Source organism: Bacillus rossius, chromosome 3, assembly GCF_032445375.1.
Source record: "Bacillus rossius redtenbacheri isolate Brsri chromosome 3, Brsri_v3, whole genome shotgun sequence".
In the NCBI taxonomy this organism is placed as follows: Eukaryota; Metazoa; Arthropoda; class Insecta; order Phasmatodea; family Bacillidae; genus Bacillus; species Bacillus rossius.
The window spans coordinates 10,052,096-10,079,185 of NC_086332.1; the positions used below are offsets into that span (position 1 = coordinate 10,052,096).

The 27,090-nt window shown below is 38.0% G+C and overlaps 2 protein-coding genes across 3 annotated transcripts; one reads left to right on the forward strand and one right to left on the reverse strand.

Annotated features, from left to right (window-relative positions):
- The first annotated feature begins 1,602 nt into the window (after nucleotides 1-1,602).
- Nucleotides 1,603-12,325, forward strand: LOC134530197 (uncharacterized). The gene is made up of 3 exons (XM_063364855.1): nucleotides 1,603-1,640; nucleotides 8,421-8,664; nucleotides 11,455-12,325. The coding sequence occupies exons 2-3, from the start codon at nucleotides 8,447-8,449 to the stop codon at nucleotides 11,561-11,563; spliced, it is 327 nt and encodes a 108-aa protein (XP_063220925.1). The 5' UTR covers nucleotides 1,603-1,640; nucleotides 8,421-8,446; the 3' UTR covers nucleotides 11,564-12,325.
- Nucleotides 11,838-26,801, reverse strand: LOC134530196 (11-beta-hydroxysteroid dehydrogenase type 2). Of its 2 annotated transcripts, none has more exons than XM_063364854.1 (4): nucleotides 26,449-26,801; nucleotides 15,629-15,781; nucleotides 14,573-14,725; nucleotides 11,838-13,722 (listed from the first exon to the last, which is right to left on the reverse strand). In XM_063364854.1, exons 1-4 carry the CDS (start codon nucleotides 26,798-26,800, stop codon nucleotides 13,376-13,378), a joined length of 1,005 nt encoding a protein of 334 aa, XP_063220924.1. In that variant the 5' UTR covers nucleotide 26,801; the 3' UTR covers nucleotides 11,838-13,375. The 2 variants fall into 2 exon arrangements, with proteins under 2 accessions (XP_063220924.1, XP_063220923.1); XM_063364853.1 differs by having other exon boundaries at nucleotides 14,573-14,763; nucleotides 15,591-15,781.
- Nucleotides 26,802-27,090: the final 289 nt, after the last annotated feature.

Genomic DNA, 27,090 nt, shown 5'->3' on the forward strand with positions numbered 1-27,090 from the left:
CAAAAAATTAGCATATGAGATACACATGAGCTAGGTACCCAAAGTGTAATATATTAAAGGCATATTATAAAAAGGCCTTTTTTAAATCTATCTAATGCTAAAGTTATAAAGATTTAAAGATATGTAATAACCTAAACATTCATGTAAAAACTAACGAAGACACTAACAATTTAAATATATATGTACCAATACATTTCCTTACAATAAACCATACAAAAACACGTAAATTCACACATATCTGATACCACAGCTAAACCTGATCATCGAAGTTAAGCAAGCAGGCCTACCTGAATAATGTTTTCTTAAACACAGAAAGGGAATTTTGAAGTCTGATTGACTCGGTTCATTCCAGGCACGAGAAGAAGTCACAGAGAAAGATTTTGAGTATACAACTGTCTTATGTTGGGGGGTGAGCAAGTAACAATTACTCTGAGAACGTGTGTCTTTACCATGGCGTGAACCGAGGATCTGAAATATGTCAGCAAGATAGGACGGGGTCTGTGTCATTAATAGTTTCTCAAGCAGTATTACTGAAGGTAGTTATTACTGAAGTATATGTTCAGAACTAGTGAGAATGTCGTAATAAATATCTTTAAAAAAAGATAATTTTTTTTGGGCAGGAAGTATATTTTTTCAATTCTCCTTCAGATACTATTGTGTTAGCCAGTCTCCTACGCGAGACACTGGAACAACGAATCGCTTCCGAATAAGGGTCGGATCCAGAAAGGGCAGGGATTAAATGAGGGGTACGTATATCCTCCCCCCTTTTTTTTCTTAAGTTATAAAAAAAATGGCTATTTCCGTGAAGATAGTATGTTATTTTGGGTGATGCAAGGTGAGCTGTTACAACACCGGGAATCACAAACCACAAATGCAGTGATTCATGTTGTTGACGTAAGATTTTTTATTTAATTTTTTTTTTGACGTGACAACGTCTAATAAATCGATGAACGCCGGCTGCACGCACGAAATAGTGTCCCGTTACGCACATTGTTCCATTACGCTGTGTCCCGTTACGCTCATTGTTCCGTTACGCTGTCGGCGAGTGCAGTAATAATAGGTTATGTTACTATTGACTAAAAAAATATGGTGATTCATATAATTGATGATAGATATTTGATTACAGTTTATTTATATGAAAACTTGTTCATAATTATATTTAAACTCTAAAGCTAAACACCAGTTTTTAAAATTAATTACAAGTCATCTACACGTGAACTGTTTCATCGACTGTTTATAAAGTGAAGTGAAAAGTTAATGTGGTTTTCATTGCTTATTACAACAAAAATTTCGGCAATAAAGGTTAATTATTCTTGCATTTTAAAAATCTGATTACTAGTATAATTTATAGTATTTATTCTTTTATTATTAAAATAAAAATGATTCAATTTTATTAATAAAAGTATGCAATCATTTCTTCAATGTTTTGTTATGACGTTGTCACGTTAAACTATCGTCCGTAAACCGACTTTATATAAATAAACCAAACCTCCTTCGGCAATGAACTGCTGTACCCGCCACTGCCCCCGGTAGCCGGGGGAGCGGAGTCGCGCATGCGCGCCGCGAGTGCCGGGGGACGTCTCCCCCCGCGAGGCCAGTCGGGACCTGCAGCGCGAGCCGACAGTCACGTCAGCCGCGAGGTGAGGCGCATCCGCACTGACACGTTCACGTAGCCTTCGTCACGACAAGTGGGGGGGGGGGGGGACCTTCAATTCTTTCATGTACATGTGTTAAAAATAATGATATGGGTATTGAATTTCCCCCCCCCCCCCCGGGGGAGGGTCTTCCGGAGGTGGAAAGATTTTGTGAAATGTGACAAGAAGGTGGAACTGTATTGTCGTGTATAGGTGACAAGAAGGTTGGTAAGGTTATTTCGTGTAGGTGGTGGAGGTATTGTGTAGGAGGTGGGAAGGTATTGTGTATAGGTAACAAGGAGGTGGAAAGGTATGGTCGTGTATAGGTGACACGTAGGTGGAAAGGTATTGTCGTGTAGATGACAAGTAGTTGGAAAGGTATTGTCGTGTAGGTGACAAGAAGTTGGAAAGGTATTCTCGTGTAGGTGGTGGAGGTATTGTGTAGGAGGTGGGAAGGTATTGTGTATACTTAGGTGACAAGGAGGTGGAAAGGTATGGTCGTGTATAGGTGACACGTAGGTGGAAAGGTATTGTCGTGTAGATGACAAGTAGTTGGAAAGGTATTGTCGTGTAGGTGACAAGAAGTTGGAAAGGTATTGTCGTGTAGATGACAAGGAGGTGGAAAGGTTATTTCGTGTAGGTGACAAGGAGGTGGAAAGGTATTGTCATTAGGTGACAAGGAGGTGAACAGGTTATATCGTTTGGATGACAAGTAGTTGGAAAGGTATTGTCGTGTAGGTGACAAGAAGTTGGATAGGTTATTTCGTGTAGGTGGTAGAGGTATTGTGTAGGAGGTGGGAAGGTATTGTGTATACTTAGGTGACAAGGAGGTGGAAAGGTATGGTCGTGTATAGGTGACACGTAGGTGGAAAGGTATTGTCGTGTAGATGACAAGTAGTTGGAAAGGTATTGTCGTGTAGGTGACAAGAAGTTGGAAAGGTATTGTCGTGTAGGTGGTGGAGGTATTGTGTAGGAGGTGGGAAGGTATTGTGTATACTTAGGTGACAAGGAGGTGGAAAGGTATGGTCGTGTATAGGTGACACGTAGGTGGAAAGGTATTGTCGTGTAGATGACAAGTAGTTGGAAGGGTATTGTCGTGTAGGTGACAAGAAGTTGGAAAGGTATTGTCGTGTAGGTGGTGGAGGTATTGTGTAGGAGGTGGGAAGGTATTGTGTATACTTAGGTGACAAGGAGGTGGAAAGGTATGGTCGTGTATAGGTGACACGTAGGTGGAAAGGTATTGTCGTGTAGATGACAAGGAGGTGGAAAGGTATTGTCGTGTAGGTGACAAGAAGTTGGAAAGGTATTGTCGTGTAGGTGGTGGAGGTATTGTGTAGGAGGTGGGAAGGTATTGTGTATACTTAGGTGACAAGGAGGTGGAAAGGTATGGTCGTGTATAGGTGACACGTAGGTGGAAAGGTATTGTCGTGTAGATGACAAGGAGGTGGAAAGGTATTGTCGTGTAGATGACAAGGAGGTGGAAAGGTATTGTGGTGTAGATGACAAGGAGGTGGAAAGGTATTGTCGTGAAGGTGATAAAAAGTTGGAAAGGTATTGTCGTGTAAGATACAAGGAGGTGAAAAGGTATAGTCGTGAAGGTGACAAGGATGTGGAAAGGTATTGTCGTGTATAGGTGGCACGGAGGTGGAAAGGTATTGTCGTGTAGGTGACAAGGAGATGGAAAGGTTTTGCCCTGCAGGTGACAAGGAAATGGAAAGGTATTGTCGTGTAGTTAGTTGATCCACGTGTTCCTGACGAGAGGGGGGACATTTTTGCGTTTATAGTTTAAATTGACGTAAAGCAAAAATAAGTATCTTTTTCCATGGTTCTGCCACCAGAAAAAAAATTATTAAATGCTTACATTAATTTCTCTTTCACAAATTAAATTTACTCCGACTATGCTGCGATGTATTTTATTATATTCTAGTGTTTTGCATACCTATATGAAATTAACTTTAAATGAGCAGCTTTCGTGCAAAACTTGATAACTGATAAGTACACCTTAAATGGTTTTGAGATAATAATGGAAAACCTGTAACTCATAGAAAAACATTAGTAAAAAAGTGTAACTATAAGCATAAATTGTGCTTGAATTGCGTATTAATTTAAGGTCAGTAGTAAGTTAATACAATATTTATTTTGGTAGATAATTAATAAACAAATATGGGCATGTCAAGTTTGATTGTTACAAAACAAAATGATCTGGACATGTCGAGTTTTGTATGAAAAACATTGAGGACAAGTTGGGTTTTGATAGTAAAACATAACACATAGCTAAATCTGTAGTACTAATAACCAGTTACCATATTAAATATTTTAATTTTATACTAATACACTGTATTTACATTATACACATGAAAAATATTACAATGGATCTCTTCTACAGTAAACAGATTAATACATTTACATGGTGGCTTCTCTGAAGTTATGCACTAACCACAATGTTTACTCGAATAGATAAACGAAAACATAAATCACTACACTATATATTACACACGTAAACCTATGTCTTCATCTAGACAATTGCACTCGTTGATTCAGTTGCATCATTTTCAGAAGTATTAACTGGAGCAGTTTGAAGGATCATTTTGTAAAACATAAGGCTTTCCTGTGATCGCCAGTTGACTCTGAACTGTTTCGTTAGCAAGGAAGTGATATCTTTCTTCTTTTCTGGTTTTTTGTGATTACAGAAAGGATGTATGTGTAGTGTAGTACCATCCCTTTTCCCTCGTTTCAACAGTTATGTGTATGTTTCGTTGAAGTCAACTCTGTAAGTTGTCTGATATTTCACTTTGCACAGTACATGGTCATTGGTATGAAATTTTCTGATTTAAATTCTCTTCATCTCGCTGATGCCAGTAATTTGTTATAAAATTTAGAGCATATTCCGTAAGTTTCTTTAAATATATACGATAAGTGGAACAGCTGCACGTGCACAAAAAAACCATACTTCACACTTGTAAATGGCTAGGACATGTTGGGGTATTGTATCGGTGTTCTTCGCCTCAGAAAAAGGGTCTCAAAACATGTGAAACATTCATTTTTTACTAGTGATGGACTTGTCGAGTTTTGTACGAAAGCTCCTCAAAAATTATTTGTATCAATATTGGGATTTATAATATAATTTATAATTTACAAGTCGTGTTGGTACATAAAAATCGGCATATAGATACACATATATGTACACATACAGAAACCGAAATCGTGCATACACCTGGAAGTGGAGGAGATTGTTGATGTTAATGTTCACCTCAACATTGTGGTCATTTTAGATATCTATATAAAAATAATAATTTCAACGCAACCGTAGTTTGCACCATTTGATCGCTTTTTGTGACAAAAATATATACAATCTTGAAACTTACCACTGAGTCGCAAGTATTAAGATATAGTGTTAATTCATAAGATACAATTTTCAGGTTTTCGGAGGAAGATAAAGAGATTCTAGAATTGCAAATCTGTTTTTTTATGTATTCATACCATAAACCATTATAAATATAAAATTATTATGTGTTTATAAAATAATATTGCTGAACTAGAATTAATACTAGGCTTTCTTTCGCCACTACAGGTAATTTAACGTTTACTTCCGATGGCATCACAGAAATGAAAACGGAAGATAAGTTCGCAGCTCACAATAGTTGGCCTTTGAACAACTTGAATGAGTACATTTAAGAATCAGCTATTCATTACCATAGGCGTGCTTACAGGGGGGGCCAGGTGGGCCATGCCCCCCCCCCCCCTAATGTACTCACTCAGATCGGCATTTTCTCTAATGCGTTCGTTAATATTTGTATACTCCTGGCACTCTGACACTCAAACTGTGTTTCAGTGTTGCAGCATGCTAATTAACAATATTTTTTAACATTTTATTGTTATGGAAATACAGCCGCCTTAGTTTATTTAAAACATGAGGTCCCTTAAAATGGCCAAGCAAAAAAAAAAATTAAGAGGTTTGTTAAAGTTCTGTTGTCTGAATTGCTGTTTGCATTCACTAAAAAGAAGTTCATTTCAAGGTAGATCTGGACCAAGCTATTGGAAATTCGAGGGGGGGGGGGGGAAATGTGTAAGTACCCTTTAAACATTGTCTATGGAAAAAAAAAACATATTTTCAAGATTGTTATAATTATACGGATATAAATATTAACTAGTATCTCGTTGATACTGGACAAAAATATAAACAAGTCAATGAGTGAATGTATTTAGGCTATTTAACATTCTAAATTCAGCTTCTGATTTAAAAATTTAGCAGGCGCCCCCCCCCCCCCCTAATGGAAATGTCTGGGCACACCTATGTTCATTACGAAAAATCACGACGAACTGCCCGTATTAAATTGGGAATAGAGTTGATTTAATGAATTAAAAAAACAAACATATCGCTGATGATGGAACATCGTCAATATGTATTCTGTTGAATAGCGCGAAGACGCACGCTCTCCGACTCCGTTTTTGCTGCCTACAAATGTACAAATTCCATAATTGAGGAAATAATTTCTGCTGCAAAATTTATAAAAGTCCCAAACATTAACTTGATGATCTGCAGTTCACGGGTGACAATAAAATTGTATCTCGGTTAAACATCACAAATACAGACTGCCTTCACTGCAGAAACTTTTACAGTTGTGCAGCAGTTATTTGTGTTGCATATCACCAAGGCTGTATTATTGCAACGAGTATTGTGCGTGGTTGCTGCAATGATTGCATACTCAAAAGGCCCGTTCTACAATAACACGTAAACGGAGACGTATTTCACGGAACATAAGTTTCTGCAACAGCACGCAGATGGAGACGCAACGGGCAGCTGAAATCTTTCGAGATAGCCCACACGCTCGCGTCAATATCGATAACGTTATTCCATTCGCAGGAATCGAAACCCGGATCGATACATTGAAACCCCGACCACTTCACACTGGCTAGTAATATTATTAGTAAAAATATCAGTTAAGAGCGTACTAATGTCTAAATCATATATTATAAACTCTAAGTGAATGTCAATTGTACGTAAAAACTTTAAAAAAAAAGTACTAGTTCGGTAATATTATTGCTACGTTAAGTACATATACGTATTTGTGTTCATGACAAGAGGTTACATATTGTTCCTCTCTATAATTTTTATACTTTGATCTTAGCCCAGCTACATCTCTAAGTCATTAAAAAAAAAAAAAAGAGGAAGCACATAATGAAAAGCAGCGACAAAAATGCTTGAACATTAAACCTTCTAAATCTAAGTACATTTTTAAATTTAATATTTCTATAGTTAACATTCTTCTGCGCAGTAAATAAAGTTTTGGTTAGTAAAAAAATATATAGTTTAATAATAACGGATCTGTTGATAGTAATAGTTATTACAGCTAAAAAGTAGATTTCAGGCCTTTGTGACCATATTGCTTGATAAACGATCCTGGGTTTCGAGATTATTTGTTTCCTTTTTTTCTTTTCAACTAAATTAAGTTTCGTTGTGTGTGTATGTGTGTGTGTGTGTGTATATATAATTACATTCCAGTTTTCTTATAAACTTTTTCATTAGATCTATATCTTGGCTTTAAAGTTATGGCGGTGTTGAGGAGGTAGTGTGTACCGCCGTTTCGCTCTGCATTGCAGCAAGCATCTTCAGGGTTGAGAATCAACCGAGAGTTAACACTGAACCCGATCGCCACCCAGCTCCCAGTAGATCCTTAACCCTGAAGATGTCAGATGCAATGCAGAGCGAAGCGTCGGTGCATAATACCACTGCGATACCGCCATAGCTCGAAAGATAGGATACAGTTGGTATAAGAAAATTTAAAAATCATTATTAAAAAGGGGATTGTCTGTAAAGTCGGTTTACGGACGATAATTTTACTTGATAACGTCATAAGAAAACATTGATGAATAATTGCATACTTTGCATACTTTTTAATTTTTAAATATTATTTACAGTTTTTGCAAATTATATTTAAATAATTTGTTTAAATATAATCACGAACAATTAGTTATAGAAATAAACTGAAATCAAATCAATGTCAATAAATTGTTAATTTGAAAAGACGAAATTGGATGAATGAATCAATTTTTTTTAAATTGCTGTTTTTAAAAAAACGCCCGCCTTAATCTGTTTGATATTATTAGATTTTCTCGCACGGTGGTTGGCTGGTTCTTGCACGCTCGGCTCAGGCGATACGTGACAATGAGTCATGCTTTTTCGTGTGTGCAGCCAGCGTTCATCGATTTATAAGACGCTATCACGACAAAAATACAAGATAAAATTCAGTTAAACATAACTAAGTTCAAAAGAGAAAAAAACTGGTTGTCCGTAAAGTCGTTTTACGGACGTTAGTTTAACGTGACAACTTCATAACAAAACATTGATGAAATGATTGCATACTTTTATGAATAAAATTGAATCATTTTTATTGAATTATCACTATTTTGAATGGATACAAAGAAGGAGTGAAATGAAATCAACAATTTAATTGATAAATTAACTTTTATTTGCACTCATTAATCCAAATATGTTTATTACTTTAACGACCAGATTATTTTAACTATAACTTTTATACATGTTTGCTATTTAACTTCTTCCAATCTGTGTTATTCTGTTAAGGATAGGACGATGACGGGAAAAGTAGGAATGGAATGGGAGTGTTTTCAAGTTTAATGTGCCTCGAAAAAAAGAGTCAAATCGACGGTTGTTCCAATCGAGCGGAAGAGAGATAGATGCGGCGCGTGCAGCCGGCGTTCGTCGGTTCACTAGACGTTGCCACGTCAAAGAGAACAAGTAACCGCATGTAATTGGTTGTTGTCTAGTCGCTGCGCGCGCGCCAATAAGAGCGATGGGCGAGGCGGACGACGAGGCGGCGGCGAAGGGAGACGGAGTCCCGGACGAGCCGCCCGCGCCGAAGAAGACCGCCACGTCAGTGCGGGTGCTGACGGTGCTGGCCTACACGCTGTCCGTGTCGCTGGCCGCCATCTTGCTGTCGCTGTACTACGTGTTCCTGTGGGACCCGCAGCTGGCCGGAGCCGCGAGGAGGGTGGCCGAGCCCCCAGCGGCGTGAGTGACCGCCCAACCGCACCGCAGGGATGCCTACTTGGGGGGTTTCCCCCCAAACTTGGAGGGAACAAAGCTGCAATGCTGTTTTTTTTTAGGGGGTAAATTTATTTAGGGGGATTTTTTTTTTAGCGGGTACATTATTTAAGAAAATTTTTGAGGGCGTGAATTTAAAGTGTATATCTTGAAAACAAAGTGAAGAAAGAACATCAACACAAGTGGCGAAAATAATTTTAGCTCTCAAACAGGGTGTACAATAAAAACTTTAGAGGTTTTTTTTTTTTTTTTAATCTAAATCTAGGGGGATTTGAAGTTGGTCCTAGGGGGAACACTCTGTAGGAGTTGGCATCACTGCCGCACCGTGCCAGTCCACACCGGGTCGTTACCACGACGCCGAACGTACAATAACGCCGAATATCAAAATTGACCACAACGCCGACAGCTAGAAAACTGCTGTGTACCACAAAACCGAAAAAAATGTTGCTGCGGGTGGGGGGGGGGGGGGGGGGGGCACAGAAAAAAAATTGAAAAACAACTGAATGAATTTGTGTACCTAACCTAACCTATGCTAGCCTAACCGAACCTAACCTTACGTAACCTAACCTTTGTGCCAGTCCTGAAATGACATTTTTCGGCGTTAATGTATTTCGGCGTTATGGTACGCAGCAGTTTTCTAGCTGTCGGCGTTGTAGTCAATTTGGCATTCGGCGTTATGGTATTCGACGTTATTCTACGTTCGGCGTTGTGGTGCGTCCCCGTCCGCACCACGTGGGTTCCTGCTAGTGCTTTTTTTTATTTTTTTTTATTTTAGTGTCCTATTTTTACGGATTCCCCAACCGTAAAATAGAGAATGGGGAAACCCCCAGAACATAGCATGCTCGTATTTCAATAATCATAGTTTTGTTACAAGTTGGATATTTATTTTCTTCCAGTATAGTGCCGATTTCTAGGAGGGAGAGAGAGAGAGAGAGAGAGAGAGAGAGAGAAAGAGAGATTGTGTGAATAATTATTCAAATACAACGTAATAGGAAGTATGTAGCTTGGCTTCTGGGTCTTAGCCGCGTCCTTGGCGAATAATTCACCGACGTTTCGGTCGACATTGCATGTCGCCATCATCAGGGAGCAGTTACATGCAGTAGGTAACTGCTCCCTGGTGATGGAGACTGCAATGTGGACCGAAACGTCGGCGAATTATTCGCCAAGGACGCGGCTATAACCCAGAAGCCAAGCTACTTCAGACAATGGCTGCGAAAGCCTGCGAACATTACAACGTAATAGCTCGGGGAAAAATATTATGTATATGGTAGTAAAGGACATGTCCCGAATGGGAATGGATACACGCAATTGTGAGGGGACTACTATTGCTACGAGTATGCTGGCGACGAGGCAGGCCAGCGGGGAGCCCAGGGCCCGAGCAGGTAGGGACTGTCACTCCTCTGCATGGTAATCCGATTAGAGCGGCGTCTGTCTGTCTCTCTCGAAGGTTCCGCACTTTCCCAGAGCCCCCCCTCCCCCGGCCGCGCGCAGTGGCGTAACTAGGACGCCGTTGTTCTCGTAGCTTCGGGTGCCAGGGCGATCTTTCTAGATGACGCGGGCTGCGGGCGGGGAAGAGAGGTGTGTGAACGGCGCGGGAAGCCTATGATGTACATTCTATAGTGCACAGATCCGAATACTCACGTTGGCAAGCCTTCTTTTCACAGACGAGAGAGCCAAACGCCCGATCGTGCATCTTCGGTTTTTTTTGTTCATTGTAAATAAATATACAACTCATGATAACTAATGGTCAATTAGGTTAGGTTAGCTACATTATAAATACTTTAAAACATTGTGGACGGTTGATTCGGTTAGGATAGCTACATTAAAGATACTGTGAAATCATGAAAACGGTTTCCTAGCCCTGGATAGGTACATATTAAAAAGTTATTTGCTAAGCAACCATGCATTGATTTGACAGTATTTTTTAATTATAGCTATACTTACCTAATATAACCAACCTTCCACGATGTTTCAAAGTATTTATAATATAGCTAACCTATCCTAATCGACCGCAAAATTTAATGCCACACCGGTTTATACAATGAGATAGAACAGAAAGAAAAAAAGCGAGCATGAACTTCGGGGAACTTCGGGTGTGGCTCTCTCGTCTGTGAAAAGAAGGCCTGCCAACGTGAGTATTCGGGTGTGTGCAATATAGAATGTACATCGTAGACTTCCCGAACGGCGCGAGGCCGGCCTGCGAGGCAGTGTGGTGAAGAGGGCGAGCGATAGCAGGGCGACGAGCATCGGGGACTGTGTCGCTGCGCGGACAAGTGAGTAGTGGCAGGCAGCAAGGGAGTAGCAGGAGGCAGTACTGATGTTGGGACAGAGGTGCGCGGTAAGAGACGAGCGGTAGAGAGATCCGCTGTCGAGCCGAGCTCCAGTGGGGGACAATGAATTGTGGACTCTTTAAAATCGTGATTACATTGTGGACAGTCAAATAAATTGTGATAATTCAATCAATAGTGTAACCATTAATTAATTGGTTTATCATCTCCAGACTTGTTTTCCCACTCGTAACAACTACATAAATTATTCTTGTTTGTAGTGCAGGGATAGCCTACAGGTTGGCATGACGTTGGGAGGTTGCCACATCGTTGGATTTTGCGCTTTTTTTTTATGAAGAATTTGAAATGGTTACATAAACCTGGTGCATAAAATCTTATATTATTTTTATTAGGTCAGTATTAATGTCATATTTTAGATAAACAATATTTATTGCTGTTTTTTTTTTTACAATATTTGACATTGTTTCAGCCAAACGGCACGTGCAGTCTCAGGCGAACTCTTCCACGTCACCAATCATACAGATCCTGAAGCGTATGAACGACAGCGTGTAGACAACAGCACATCATCACATTACTGAGTGATGATTGCGGAAGAGCGCAGAGACGAAACGAACGAGGCGTCTGGAGAGAACCCTACTTCGAACGACAAAACAAGCTCCACACACATCAATCGTCGACAAATTTTTAAAGCATTTTACAGGCTCCGGAGGATCTTAAATTTATCAGGTAAATCAACGCAGAGTAAAACATTATTTATTGACAAGTTCACATTTATCGGTAGGCATCGCTGTTTAATTTTCGTGATGTATTGATTTGAACTTTGAAACTTTATAGTCGACCGTTAAAAAATAAAACAGTGAGGCAGTAAACATTTTGGGTAAAAAATATCTTTGTAAAAATTAATGTGTTTTAGTATATTATTAAATATAATGCTGATTGAACAAAATGTGATTAACAACAAACCTGGATTCCAATCACCAACAATTTTTTTGGCATTAACGTCAAAATTAAAATAGTATTTTTTTCTGTAGTTGTTTATGTTTGGAAGCCAATATTCATTAAAAAAAAAGGATGTTAAAACATTTTGTAACTTCAACCAGATATTAATTTTCAATGTAGGTTGCAGCAAATGAGCAAATGACATATCTCATGATCCTTACGAAATGAAGTAGCCTATCTAGATAATATTGCTTACTAGAAATGATGTTAAATAAATGAGATAAAAATTTATATAAAATATAGATAACACTGTTTATTTAATTCCATTATAATCATATATTTTTTATATTTACATAAAATAACATTAAAATTTGTTTGTGAATAAATACAACTGGTTTGAAGCCTGTGTAACACTGTCAAATTGTTTTTACATGGTTGCCAGCAAGCAGCTGGACGAAAAATCTTTAGGTAAAGAGGTCATATAGATTTCCCAGTAAACATGCTCACAAAATAAAAAAAAATATATAATTTTTTTTTTAATTCATTACATTAAAAACATTTTCATACAAAAACTAAACAGTTACAATAATTATCTTTATTTGTGCGTTTGGTTGTTATCGAAAGGCACGGAATGTTATGAATTCATTATCACACTATGATTTTAGTCTAGAGTAAGAAGATTAAAAAAATCAGTATCATGCCACTATTCAAATAAGTTTCTCCTAAGGAAGCGGAAATAATGTAAGTTGTTGAGGAATGATTCCAGAACCAAAATTAAATTAATACTAAAAACATTTCCGAAGACTGCCTCTTTATAGTGCATTCCAGATAATCTGAAAACGTTTAGTTTAGAACTATTTGCTTCAAATAAAACAAGTATTAACACATATAGTTATTGCAAAAAAAAACACACAATAAAAAACAAGCACAGAGGCCTAGCTACAATGGACATAAACGGAAACACAATCCTTGGTTGTATTAGTCTACGAGAAATTAATGTTGTGTGAAGTCCTAAGAAAAATTTGATTTTTGAAAATAAACTCCATAACAGCACAAGAATTTTGAAATTAAATGAGGCAATAAATGTTCCTTCAGAAAGTGGGCGTAAATATTTATATTGCGTAGCTTTAAATTTTTTGTAAAATTTAGGAACAACGTAGAAAAAAAAATTGTATTAGACAGAATCTAGTGAACACACACATTTTATTATTTATAAAAAAAAAATTCTCTCATTAACGAAGAACGACATTTAAAGCTAAAAATAGGTTACTTAGGCTACTAGTGGTATGTTAGGTAAGAAATGAACCTATATCTAACTGTAAAACTAATACCGCACTTGTGTAAGCGCACACAGCGCGGTAGCTAGTTGGATTGAACGTGTAATTCAAGAGTTCAGTGTAGTGCTTGTTCGGGCCACAAGGAGTGACAGTGTTCGGGTTGCCGGGAACGCGCTAGGCGGCGTGCCACTCGGGCATGGACATGAAGCGCTCCATGAGCCGGTCCCGCACGCAGGTGGGCGCGAGCGCGAACAGCCAGTGGTAGACGGAGTAGCGCAGCGGGGAGTTGCGGTAGCGCGCCGCGGGGGCCGGAGACAGCACCGCCGCCTCGAACATGCGGTGCAATCGCTCGTCCTGGATGCTGGCCGGCTCGCGCCGCACGGCGAACACGCCCAAGGCCGCGTGGAAGCGCCCGAAGTAGTCGCCGAAGAAGCCGCGGTCCTCCGCGGACATGGCCTGCTGCATCTCCGCCACGTGGTCGTGGTGGCGCGCCATCAGGTTGCTGTTCATCATGAAGTAGCCTGCACAACACACTCTACTGTGGGTGCTGCAGGGTGCTGTTCATCATGAAGTAGCCTGCACAACACACTCCACTGTGGGGACTGCAGGGTGCTGTTCATCATGAAGTAGCCTGCACAACACACTCCACTGAGGGTACTGCAGGTTATATAGAATTCATTACAATGTTCCTGCTGAAAACTGGCCTTTTGCTAAGCTTCAATGAAATGAGGTTAGGGTAGTATAGAAATGATTCTGGGCTAAAAACAGTAAACAAAAATATGAATGCCAAGCGAGAAAACATGTTTTAAAAATCCCTTTCTTACCAGAGTTTAAGTGGATCCTAATTCGTATACCTTTTGTACCTACATGCCGAATAAGCTAAGGAGTTACTTTCAGGAAACTCAAATTCAAAATTGCTTTAAATTCCATAGATATGTATATCTTCATTTGTACACCATAAACTGTTCAAAGGCGCCCATATGAAAGTTTGTAAAGGGGGGGGGGGGGGGCGGGCAGAATTTGTAAGGGGAGGGGGGAAAACCATCACAAATGACAAAAAATGGCAGTCTCAAAATTTGCCCAAAATGCTCAAGAACACCTAATTTTTTTCTTTGCCTGAAAGCTAGGGGGAGCCACGGACCCACCCTGCCCATAGGTATGGGCGCCCTTGAAACTGTTATTGTATCCACTCAAGTATTCTTTTTGTCCCATGAACAACTAGAAGACCGCGCGAAAGTTCACAGCCTTTGAGATTCGAGGCGACGGAAACACAAGAAGCACCAGCGAACAGCTGCGCTCACCAACACGAACACTCCCTCGGCCTGGAGGGCCGGGCTACTCCGCGCATCGCGGGATCACTGAACTCCTCACCTGGCACCAGCGTTATGACCTTGACGCCGTACTTGCTCTGCTCGACGCGCAGCCCGTCGCACCAGCCCTCCAGAGCTGCCTTGGTGGCGCCGTACACCGCGAGACCAGGGAGCGACTGGCTGGCGCAGTGGCTCGTCACAGTCACGATCCTCCCTGCGCGCAGGACAAGCAGGCTCGGCGAGGGTGGGGCCCTGGGTCCACCCAGCCCCGCTTATTGACACATGTTTTAACTATCATGATTTTTTACAAACTAAAAAAAAAAAAAAATTCTTTATGCAATGAAATTTTAGAAGATTTTACACACCTACAGCTAATTTTATTTTTCTGTAATTATTTTTATCTTAGTGTGTGAAATAAATATAAATACAAGAAAGCTAATTTTTCCCCCCATCCCATTCGCCCTGCCTGAAATACATTTAAACGACAAAATTACAATTTTTTTTTTTTTCGAATTTAAACAAAACGCTGAATAGTATGATACTAAACCACTGAACATTGTTGAGGTACATTTCATATGATGTTATCTTGTAAATAAACGCGATTGCTTCTTAATTACCCCAACTATAAGAGTAGCTGCTTCCAGTGTCAGGTGCCAGCAATCCTCGCTTCTGAGAATGGTAGCGAAGGAACTAACCCCTTCTTCGAACTGTAAAACATCACCTTCTTTCCATTCAATATTATCAATTTCATAACGTCTTAATAACTATCAAAATATTTTTTCTAGTCAAATTTCGAAAAAAACAAAAAAAAAACATACGTCAATAAAACAGTTTATTGACAACGTCCATAATAGACCAAATCCATAAAGAAAACACAACTCTTTATGAATAATTCAATTATTACAAAATTGCAATATGGCGGACATAACTTACTGAAGGCTAGTAGACTAGGAGCCTATGCTGCTTTTAGGATTATGAACATAATTTATTAATATTATTATTTTTTACACAAAATCTCGCGAAAATGGGGACATATGATTAATTAGTTGGAATTTGCACTGACAGTTTGTTGTTCTGACCATGAATGCGTGCGGCGCTGCGATCGGTGACCGCTGACCTTTGTGCTGCCTGATGAGGGGGCAGAAGGCCTTGGTGACCCGCATGGTGCCCAGGAGATTCACTTCCACCTGGTGCCGGATGAGCCTCTCTGTCTGCCACTCGAACTCCCCGAACACCATGACTCCAGCGTTGTTGACCAGCGCTATCAGCTCTGAAACCGACCATTGCTTCAGCTGTTGTCCTTACCCGGTCAACAGAACTCCACTCTGCGCATTTCTGCAAATACATCGTTCGTCACCAGATCCGAATAGAACTGAACTACTACCTAAATCTTGTAAAAAATGTTACTCTGCTGGAGACATAAATATGTATTATCATAAAAAAAAAAAAAAAGACAGAGAGGGGTTGTCTGTGAAGTCGGTTAACGGACGATAATTTTACGTGATAACGTCATAAGAAAACATTGATGAAAAATTGGCTACTTTTTTAATTTTCAAATATTATTTACACTTTTTTGCAAATTTAATTTAAATAATTCGTTTAAATAATCACGAACAATTAATTAGTTAAAAAGCCCGCCTTAACCTGTTTGATATTATAGAAGATTTTCTCGCGTGGTGGTTGGCCGGTTCTTGCACGCTCGGCTCAGGCGGAATTTGACAATGTTTTCGTGCGTGCAGCCGGCGTTCATCGATTTATAAGACGTTATCACGTCAAAAAACAAACTAAACGACAGAAAAATTAAATTTTTGCTCTAACATACATACGATAAGTAATATATTCTAATACAGTATTTTTATTTTTAAACATATCCATTTATTTTATCAGTGGTGGTTCGTGAGGTTCCAGTTAAGAGGCCGTGTCAGTAAATTTTTATTTCCAATATTCTGGTCTAGAAGTTCTCTCTTTTAACAGTGAGATTTAGTGGCTTATTCAACCGAAGTAACTGTAACCGCAGCGCGTGATAAAGCTACTATACCGCCAGATTACTCGACGAAAAATGTATCTGGTTCCTCGACAATCTGAGAGGATGACAATCTGACCGGCGGCTCACTAGGAAATTGCGGATGCGGGGATTCAGAGTCAAGAAACCTCACATTTACAACTGTAGTATGAGTCGTATCTAAAAATTTTAATACTTTAAATGTATCGGAATACAATTAATCTTCAAACATGTGGTAATTATTCTTTATCTGGATGTAATATTCCGTGAAAAATAATGGTAGTTGACATTAAAAAGTATACGAAATTCATAGTGTAACGTTTTAAAAGGATAATAACATAAATTCTTATGCTTAGATATTGCATATGCATTACACACAATCTAAATACAATCTCACTTAAGTCAGACTACCTAATTTTTTTACAATGCACCATCATACAGTTTAACAGAGGTAGGAGAACCTCTTATCGATGTTGTTTCAAAGAATCTAAATTTACAAATATTACTATTTATCTTATTATGATATGTATCTTTATGAATAAGAATTTACAAAAAAAAATGAATTGATTACATTACACTTTAACATTACAAAAGACTAAAACACTAACAAAACTTAGTTTTATATATTGCTGTAGCATATTAGAAGACGAAATAACTCACTAGACTAACATTAAGAGGGCTGTATCACAAATTTACTTTACAGAGGAGAAAATATCTTTTAAAGATATTTCATTACCTCATTGATTACATAATACTGCCGTTGATGTGATCGTAGATATAAAGTATTGAAAAATTAGATTTCATTATGTTTATGTAAATATTTAGAAAACGTTATTGCTTATAGATGTTCATTATTTAAATAATAAAGAATCTTTTACTTTTATGTACTGGACAAACAAAATACTTATAAGTTAATAAGCTTAGTTGAATAACATCTTCAATTTGTATTGAATTCAATGTACAAATTGAAAATCATGTACAATGAATGCAACTGATTGAATTCAATAAATATTTGATCTTGTGAAACGGCCATAATGGTGATGTAGATAATTATAGATACTCACATGCATTTTGAGAGTCCTTATAAAGCCTATTACAATTCTATAAGTATACATTAAAATGATTTTAAAATAGACATGTGTAATATAATTAAAACTTGTTTAAATAAGATCATAACAAAAAAAAATGAAAATCCTTCAACAGTAAGTTATGTTTTATAAGATTTTAACAAAACACACATACCATAAGATAATATTAATCATGCCACATAATTCAACACAAAATATTCATTCCAATAGGCGCTACGTAAAAATAACTTCTATTTTTATGCTGATAACTTTGCATTGTTTTATATATATCATTATTTCTAACTTTTAATATTCTCCACACATTAACTGAAATTAAGTATTTTCAGAGCCTTAGCAAATGTTGGTCTGTACCACATACAGTTCGTACGATATCTCTACGTGAAACACATACAGTTCATTATTTGTAATTTTAATTATATTTCCATGAACATAATGAAATTAGTATAGGGCCTAGGTTGTTCACTGTTGAGTACTTCTGAAGTATTTTCATTGTGAGTTAACATACATACCAAATGCCATTCTTCCAGTAAAGTTACAAAGAAGACAACAAGATAATATATGTATAATATATATAATATGTATAATATATATAATATGTATGTAGTACCATATTTTAAACCCCTATTAAATGAATAATAACTCAATCTCTTTTCTGGACTATTAAGTAATAGTTTTTGATTACTGTTATTTGTAACTTAAATAAAATGACAACTAACAAATTAGTAAAATATATAATTACGTGCGATATAGTGACAGTTTTACTTGGACGGCAAACGAATATAATAAAATGTCTATGACAATGTTAACTTTACTCATTATTATGGAAAGAAACAAAATGGGCAGATAAGCATATTCTACGCTGACATTTAAAAATGCTCAATTCAAAATGAACATTTCTTCCCGATGACAAACAAAAAAGTTGTATGGTCGCGAATAATACATTCGTATGGCGTCACATCAGCGGAATATTCCCTTGGCATAAATGTGTGAAGTCTGTGACACAAAAACAAATGAACGAACAGCTTTTTTTTTATCGGATGTGCAATCGGAGACCCTTGGGGTGGTTGAAGAGTGTCAGGTCGGTCGCCAGACCAGATAGTGAAAGCTCAGGGGCTTAGGATAGAAAAGGCCTATCTCCAAATTATTAAGTATAAATGTTGTCATGAAATAGTTAAAGACTTGATTACAACCAGGTTTTTAAACCCATCATGATCATGAAGACACTGATCGGAAGGTAATGTACAATACATTTCAATGGCCTTTTCAGTTTTTGCTAAATAATTATAAATATAAGCAAAATTCCACTGTATCTGGACAAATCAAAATATTGATTATATTTTTTTCATCACAGAAATAATATATGATATGATAACTAAATTTGAAAAAAGCGGTTATGTTAAATGTATTGTATACTTTCAGTAGGCAAAATTTCTGGCCCCTACCTCTTATAGACTTTGAGAAAAACTGCCTTTTAAAATAACATTGATATAGATAGGAGCGCAAATTTGTGACACGGCCTCTTAAACCAAAAGTGTATTTGCATAGTTGAGTTGTGTCTCTTACGGATTTATATAGTTTTCTATAATGTACATTAAGTATATTTACATTAACGCTAATAAAAACCAAATTATATATTTATTTCTGTGTATTAACATTACATTTCACATAAATATAATTATTTTTATTATTTAATTCGCTTGGTCCGTAAGGGACAAACTTTTTGATATTGGAAAATGTTACAAGTACCGGTACATAATAATACATTGTTAATAAAAGTGTGGCAATGCTACATGATGCGTCATGTATGTTTTTAATATTTCATTTAAAATTATAAAAATATCCAACCAGTGAATTCGTTTTTATTTAAAAGATAGGGATTTTCTATGCCCTCGTTCAGAAAAATGTTACAAACTAGCTCATCTTCTAACGTATACGTGCTTTTCCCGTCACGGAACATATAGAACTAAAAAAAAACATATTTACAAACGAAAATAGCAATCAAGTTAACATAAGGGGGAGGATAACACAGTTTCTAGTTCAACTTTTTATTCCTCCAGGGGGAGCAATGTGGTAAATACTTTCACAAAATAATCCTCGGAGTAAAATGCAGTACAACTAAAGTATCGTTTTTAGCTCGATTAATATGCGGTTACTTTTAAGTAGTTAGGAACTAACGGTTCGAAGTGAAGTGGCAATGGGATCGGACGTTACTCCGAGCATAGAAAGAAAGAAAGAAATGAATTCACTGATGCCCTTCCACGAGGCGTAGGACGTCAATAAGCATAAATGAATAATTCAAAAGTTCTTTGAGCGGTAGGATAAACAGAGATGCGCTTTCGATGCTGATTGGCGCCTGTTTTTTGGCCATCATGCAGAGTGCGAAGTATCCACGCGAAAAATAAATTCGGCCTTAACCTGTTTATCATCATATGATATTTCGCTCTAAAAATCACGGCTTCGCAGCATTGAAAATTCGACACGTGGATCCGATAGTGAATACAGCCGGTTCAGCTGTTTGATTCACTGTGGAGGATCCGGGTTCGAAAACTGGTCCGACCATCCTGATTTCAGTTTCCCGTGGTCATAGGAAATCACTCTAGGCGACCGCTGGATCCTGTTCCTTCCCCAACATCCCTTCTCAGCGCAATGTGACCACCTATGTCGACGAAACTTCAGAGTCACTGACGGCCCTAGACTTATGCGGGTACCCAATATTATTGTGAAGGAGCTTCACCGAGAGGTCTGGGGTTATGAAATATCCCCTCTCTTCCTCGAATTTGAAAAATAGACACTTTAAAACAATGTTTTTAAGCCAATAATGAACTTAAATTTCGACGAAGCTTTTGCTATTTTTATATACATTAAAATTATATAAAATGAATAATATATAAAAATAAATAATAATAATGGCCCTGGGCTTAGCGGGGCCCTGGGCTAACTACTTTTTAGGGTCTCTAATATTTTGGACAGGCACCTAGCTTTCAAGGAAAAGGGTGGTTCCAAGGGCGTAGCCAGGGGAGGGGGGGGGGGGGGTTAGGGGTTCAACCCCCCCCCCCCCTTAACACCAAATCTTTAATTAATTTCTTATTCATCACTCAAACTAATTTCATATTAAAATTAATAAATATTTTACCATTACAATATTTAAATTTAAGTACCGAAAACTGCTAAAATAGCACTATTTTACACCTTAAAATCCAAATTTTCCCGGGGGAGGACCCCCGGACCCCCCGCTTTAATACGGGGGGGGGGGGGGCATGCTTCTTAACACCCCCCATACACAAATTCTGGCTACGCCACTGGGTGGTTTAGGGGTATTTCCCTGTAAAATTTGAAAAATAATCTCACGTAACAACATTTTTTTTAACCCAACCAGGAACCTACATTTCGACAATTATTGTTTTGCTGATTTAGTTTTGTTTAAATTGTAACAAACGAACAATAAGACCAAAAATTGTTTTAGCGTTATTAAAATAACTTACGTTTGAGTTATATATTGAATAGGGGTCTACAATTTCATGACAAACGTTTTACATTTCACGAGTGTCGGTAATAAAAGAATCTGCGCGGGGCCCTTTCAGTTGCAGGACCCTGGGTGGTTTACCAGCCCTGGAGCCGCCTCTGATAAGAACAATAATTAATTACGTTTACGGTAGGTAGATAATGCATATGACTCGACAAACATTGTGCAGTGGACTTGGTAATATAAAGCGCGGCGCGAGGTCAGGCATAGATGAAATTAAATCACAAAAATATAAAATACCCTGTGCGTGAGAAATGCCAACATAAAAAAAAAGTTTTAAATATAAAGAAAACATAGACATTTCTTAAACATAATGACTTAAATAAAGTAAGTTTACAAACATTCTTAGTTCAGATTTTACGTAGTTGCGTATTGAGTATAAATGCGAAATATTATATTTGTGTAAAATATTTGAAAATGTTGCATTGTGTTGGTGGAAATGAAATAAGAATGGCTGCCACGTGCACATTGCAGATGTGTGCACTCGTGTATTTTTTTCAACTGAAACGGAAGTAATGATTTTCAACACCCATATATTGCGAATATGCAGTTTTTAAAGTTATGGAACAAAAAATAAAGCACTTTAACATAGTGTTTGGGTGTTCCGTATTGGAAAATAGATAATCTGAAAATTTATGGTGAGAATTCCCAGTAATAAACAACCCAAAAAAAAAAGTCATGGTAGCCAATATTTTCTTTAGAAAAGTTAAAAACTTTTAGGTTATTAGTTTTCCGATAAATACTGCACAGTTCGTTGATTTACACAGAAAATAAGAGCGTTGAATTGCGACTCTTTTACTTCCTTACTTTGAGGTCAGGTTCAAGGGCGCCCATATGATAATTTGTAGGGGGGGGCCAGACTTAGGGGTATGAAGTATTTTTAATATTTTGGAAGACTTAACTGCGGCTTGTTACTAGCCATAAAATAGTTCCAGTTCTGACCCTGTTAAAATTTTTTGTCCTGTTACTAAAATAATAGACCACAGTACTCATTCGCCATAAAAAAATCTTTATTGGCTACTTTATTAATTAAATATTAACTATTTTATTGAAACAAATGAATTTTTAGAAACACAAATGCAGGAATAGAGTCCTTATACTTTTGAAGCGTCTCGGGTACACGGATATCAAGAATACAGTCCTTCAACTAATTGCTCTCTTTACCCCTAAATAAATGTCGCGTACAAATTAAATTAAAATAATTATAAAGTTTAAAACGTGTTGATCAAAAGATTCAACTTTGGGAGAGAAACGATTTGAGTATGTTATCACAGTCAGAAAACAGTTGTTTTTAAATGTAACACCTGAACTACGCTTATAATTACAGTCAAAAATTGTTTCACAATTAAATGAATATTACTATGTTTCGATATGAATCATAATTGCTTATCATTTAAAATTAGCACAGATGGATTCAGTAGTAAAGCACAGAAAAAATTAGTTTATTATTAAACTAGACTATTTAACCAAACAGTATTTAGATGTTAAGGAATTAAGTGACACCAAAACCAATGAAAATAATCGAAAATTTCTAAATGCTGACATAACTCATATATCAGCTTTCCACAGAAGAGTTTAGTTCGGCGCAATTAATCCACACAAAACAACTGGACATACTATGTCGACGCGTATTTTAAGAATATAAGAAGATCCACATCGCAGTATAATTTTTTTTTTTCGTGTCGTGTGGTGCGGGCCCCCATTTGTGGTGCGGGCCCATAGGCTACAGCCTAGATAGCCTGCGCGTAAATACGGCATTGATAAACCCTTAAATAACATGTTCAGAACTTAACTTCAGAATTAAGAGTACATTAGAACCTCGATTTTACGGAGCCCGGACTGAACGAAGCCGCGATTTTACGAATACATTTTTTTCAGGAACCATCTAAAATTCGGAAAATTTGACACCAAAATATATTTTTAAAAAAATTAAAAAAACACTATGAAAACATATAAAGATATTAATTTTTAATGCACAGCGTATTCATATTTTAAAGCTAATACAACAGCCATTTACCGTTAGTGAATATTGTATAAGTTATTGCGGCATCAAACTCAAAATCGAAAAGAAAAAATGGACTAGGTACACTTTATTTGTCGCAAAGTTCGAAATTTCTTAGATTGAAAAATTATGCCAAGGCTGTAAAAATATTTATTTTACCGCAAATGAACTATACTCAACATTCCTTACCCATTCCAACATTTCCAGCTCGTGAACATAGCAACTGAGCTTGAAACCTTGAGAAGCGTGAGAGAAAGAAACGATATTGAGTAGCTACTTCCTCTCCTTTCCGCTAATATCCAGCAACCCAAGCCATTAGGCATTATCTTGACAATTTTCGCATTAATTACCTTCGCTGCATCGGTTTCCCAGTAAAAAACGCTCAAAAATGGTATAAGTGACGCAGCAAGTAGACGTGACGAGCGGATTTTCAACTAAGCTTTTTTTTAACTTACTATACAAACAAATAATTCCCTATGGCTATCACAAATTCAAGGGCTTCTCGCACTAAAATCTACTGTGTTTTTAATGAATGTCTGTCGTTAAAGAGCAGCGTTTTTTTTCACCAAATAAGCCTATGATTAAAGACCGTAAAAATTCGCGGATTCCTTTCGAGACAGGCTGGAATCCAAACTCGTTTAGCTTAATGCTGCGTCAGTGATTGGACCGCAATTTACCTGAAGGACTCTGAGCCAATGGCAAACACTCAACAAAAGAAGTATCGAATCATAAGAATCGCAGTAAACAGTTTCCCCGAGTCGGTAGCCAATGACCATGTGATAGTTGCCAGAGTACATAGGAGAATCGTTTAGTCTATCCTAGTGGTCATTGAAACCGCGAATTTTTCCAGTCCCTACCTATGATCACTTTTATGAAACAGTACAGGTGTACACTGAACTGTGTGCTTGTTCTCCTCGATTATGTTACTAAAAGTGCGTTCATTAATATTTTTCAAGCTGATTTGTTAAAGATTAACTGATAAATATGATAAGGTGAAGTCCATAAAAATGCAAGGCAGGGAATTCTTCCAGCTCATCAACCCGACCCTGGATAGTCTCGTCTGTGTTCAGTCGTCTCTGGCAAGGAGTGGACAAGTTTGCAAACTCAAATATAAATTTATTTTAGTAACACGCGTCTTACGAAAAGGAAAGATATCCAAGAAAGGCATGTCGGACAACCTACTGTCACCACACAAAAGTTAACATGATGCAATGCGTGGTGCAACTGTGTTTAGTCGCTGTGATGTCGCTTTTATATCACTCGTGCAATGAAGCAAGTTGTGGAATGTTAAAAAAAAAAATAAGGGGAGGGCAGAGGGCAGACAGCAGTCATTGTTTTTACTATTTAATATTATATATATTCCGTTCAATAAATTATAACATGTATCTTCACAGGGTGGGGTGTTTGAAATTTTATGAAGATAACGATTTTACGAATGCAATCCAAGCGACTGTGAGCATACGTAAAATCGAGATTCCAGTGTAAATTGCTTTCGAGTCTACTGAAGGTAGCGGAATCCTTATCCCTTTAAACACTTTTGAAGGGAAAAAGTGGTTTTCCTCTAAATTAAAAATTCCAACATAAATTTTACGTTGTAGACTTTTCTGAACAATAATTCTTATTTGAGTAACTTTAAAGGTGTTAGCTTACCTTAAAAATTGTGAATATTCTGAGCGGATGTGACGAATGAGGAAAACTAAGAAACACTACATAATAACAATGGTTTTTATCTTTACACTTTTCACTTATTTATTTGCACTTAAGTTATTTATACTGACTGAATACACTAAACTAAATCTAGACCAGATGCATAAAACTGTAGGTAGACCTAAAGACTATTGAAAAATCTCTGTTTTGAGATGTTATTTGTGAACATACACATTATTATGACGAAAAAGTAGCAAAACATTTCGCCGTCTACAAGCACATGTCAACTGTCGCGTCGTCTAACTCTGACTGGTCTAAATCTGTTGTGTTGTGTTATCGCGCGAGCTTGGGTAGGAATACGAAGGGGAATGACTCGCCACGGGCGTTGCGCTTGAACAGCGTTTTCTCCCTGTACACAACACCTTATATCGCAGCAGCAGAAACTAATGCTTGAACTAACATAACAAATGAAATAGACATGTAAAAAACGATATACAATAATATCTTCGTGTTGAATCACTTCTACATAATACCGAATTTAAATAATTTTTTTTAAAGTAAAACACCTGACTACACTATATTTTTTTCCTTCCCTGAAAGCTAGGGGGGGGGCCGGGGGCCACGGCCCCCCCCTGCCCCCGGGTATGGGCGCCCTTGGTCAGGTTATTTGTACCATTGAATTATATTCAATGGTCGTACGCAGCGGGTGGCAACTCAAAATAGCCCCGTGTTTACTCAGATAGTGCTTAAAATCGACTCGATAGATAGCGCTACTCTAGCTAGATAGTTCTTCTGTACCTTCCCCGAGAGCGTTTATAATCATAATCAAATTATGACGGAATTAAATATATGAATGAAATAATAAATAGTAGTAAAACAAAATAAAATATTTAATATTATTGCTATTTACATGCAGGTTTTAATTACGGTATATTTTCCAATACAGTCTATCGTTACGAACTAATAATCACGTTGCTTCATTTGTAACCTCATAGATGGCAGTGTAGTCGGCGAGTTTGTGGGTACAGGCATAGAATCAGGGTGTCCACAGTTAGTACTTTCGTACTAGATCTAGTACTTTTAAATGTTTTTTAGTGGTCTAGTACATTTACGCTCAGATCTTGTACTTTTTTCTTTAATATAATTATATTATAGTAACTCCAATATGTTTTATTATTAAGCGTAATTATTTTTAAAAACTATGGAATGTATGTGTGTGTGGTGCGATATTTAAGTTAGAGCATTGCAATGTCACAATAACTTTCTAAATTGTTAAAACAATAACAAATTATTATTTTAGTAAACCTTTTTTTGAAATCTAGTACTTTTTTCTCGCGTAAGTTGGTACAAAATATTTTTTACTTGTGGACACCCTGAATAGAACGCTGGATTCTCGGTTGTTGGTGTTGAGAAGCCTATGATGCACATTCTGTATTGCACAGACCCGAACAAACCCGAATATCTACCTTCGGCCAACTACGGGATATTTTTTTATTACTTTACGAAATTGTGGATGGTTGGTTACGTTAGGTTGGTATAGCTATATTAAAATTACTGTCAAATCATTTTAATGGTTGTTTAGTAATTGGCCGAAGGTAGATATTCGGGTCTGTGCAATACAGAATGTACATCATAGGCTTCCCGGTTGGTGGTGGTAGTGTTTGGTCGTACGCACCCAAGCCGGGGTCGTCGCGCACGAGGTCGGCGGCCCGGCGCGCCAGCCGCTGCACGCTGTCGCCGTCAGTGACGTCGAGCGGCGCGACTGTGGCGCCCGCCTGCCGCAGCCTGGCCGCGCCGGGCCCGCGCTCGTCCAGGCACGCCGCCAGCACGACGGCGCCGCGGGCCAGCGCGCGCAGCGCCAGCGAGAACCCCAGCCCCGAGTCGCAGCCCGTCAGCACGACGAGCGCGCGGTCCGCACGACTCCCGCGCCGCGCGAGGCTGCGCGCAGCCATCCAGCAGCAGCCCGCGGCGGCCACGGCTGCTGCGCACGCGCAGCGCGCTCCCAGGGACGAGACACCCGCGCCCATCGCCGCGACTCTGCGTCGTGAGCAACTTTCCAAACAATGGTGCATCGATACCACAATATTGTGCGCGTGTACGACATTGTCGTACGTTGACACGATAATATTGTACTCATATACGACAATGTCGTACACGCACGCGACATTATGGTACATTACTTAAAAAAACTGCTGTTCAATTATTTATTATTGTGCCGGCGTTACTTATAACATTATTCAGAATGTCAACATAATCTGGTGAACCAAGAACACCTAGGCAAACAAACGTACACATTTGAAACAGAATTCCGTGTAGG

What these genes read in the sequence shown, in the direction of transcription:
- LOC134530196 (XM_063364853.1), bottom strand. Translation starts at nt 26,800, where the DNA reads ATGGGCGCGGGTGTCTCGTCCCTGGGAGCGCGCTGCGCGTGCGCAGCA. An exon ending in GCGCGACGACCCCGGCTTGG is followed by an intron (nt 15,782 to 26,448) that starts GTGCGTACGACC and finishes GGTCGGTTTCAG; the next exon opens with AGCTGATAGCGCTGGTCAAC. An exon ending in GGTCATAACGCTGGTGCCAG is followed by an intron (nt 13,723 to 14,572) that starts GTGAGGAGTTCA and finishes TGTGTTGTGCAG; the next exon opens with GCTACTTCATGATGAACAGC.
- LOC134530197 (XM_063364855.1), top strand. Translation starts at nt 8,447, where the DNA reads ATGGGCGAGGCGGACGACGAGGCGGCGGCGAAGGGAGACGGAGTCCCG. An exon ending in GTGGCCGAGCCCCCAGCGGC is followed by an intron (nt 8,665 to 11,454) that starts GTGAGTGACCGC and finishes ACATTGTTTCAG; the next exon opens with CCAAACGGCACGTGCAGTCT.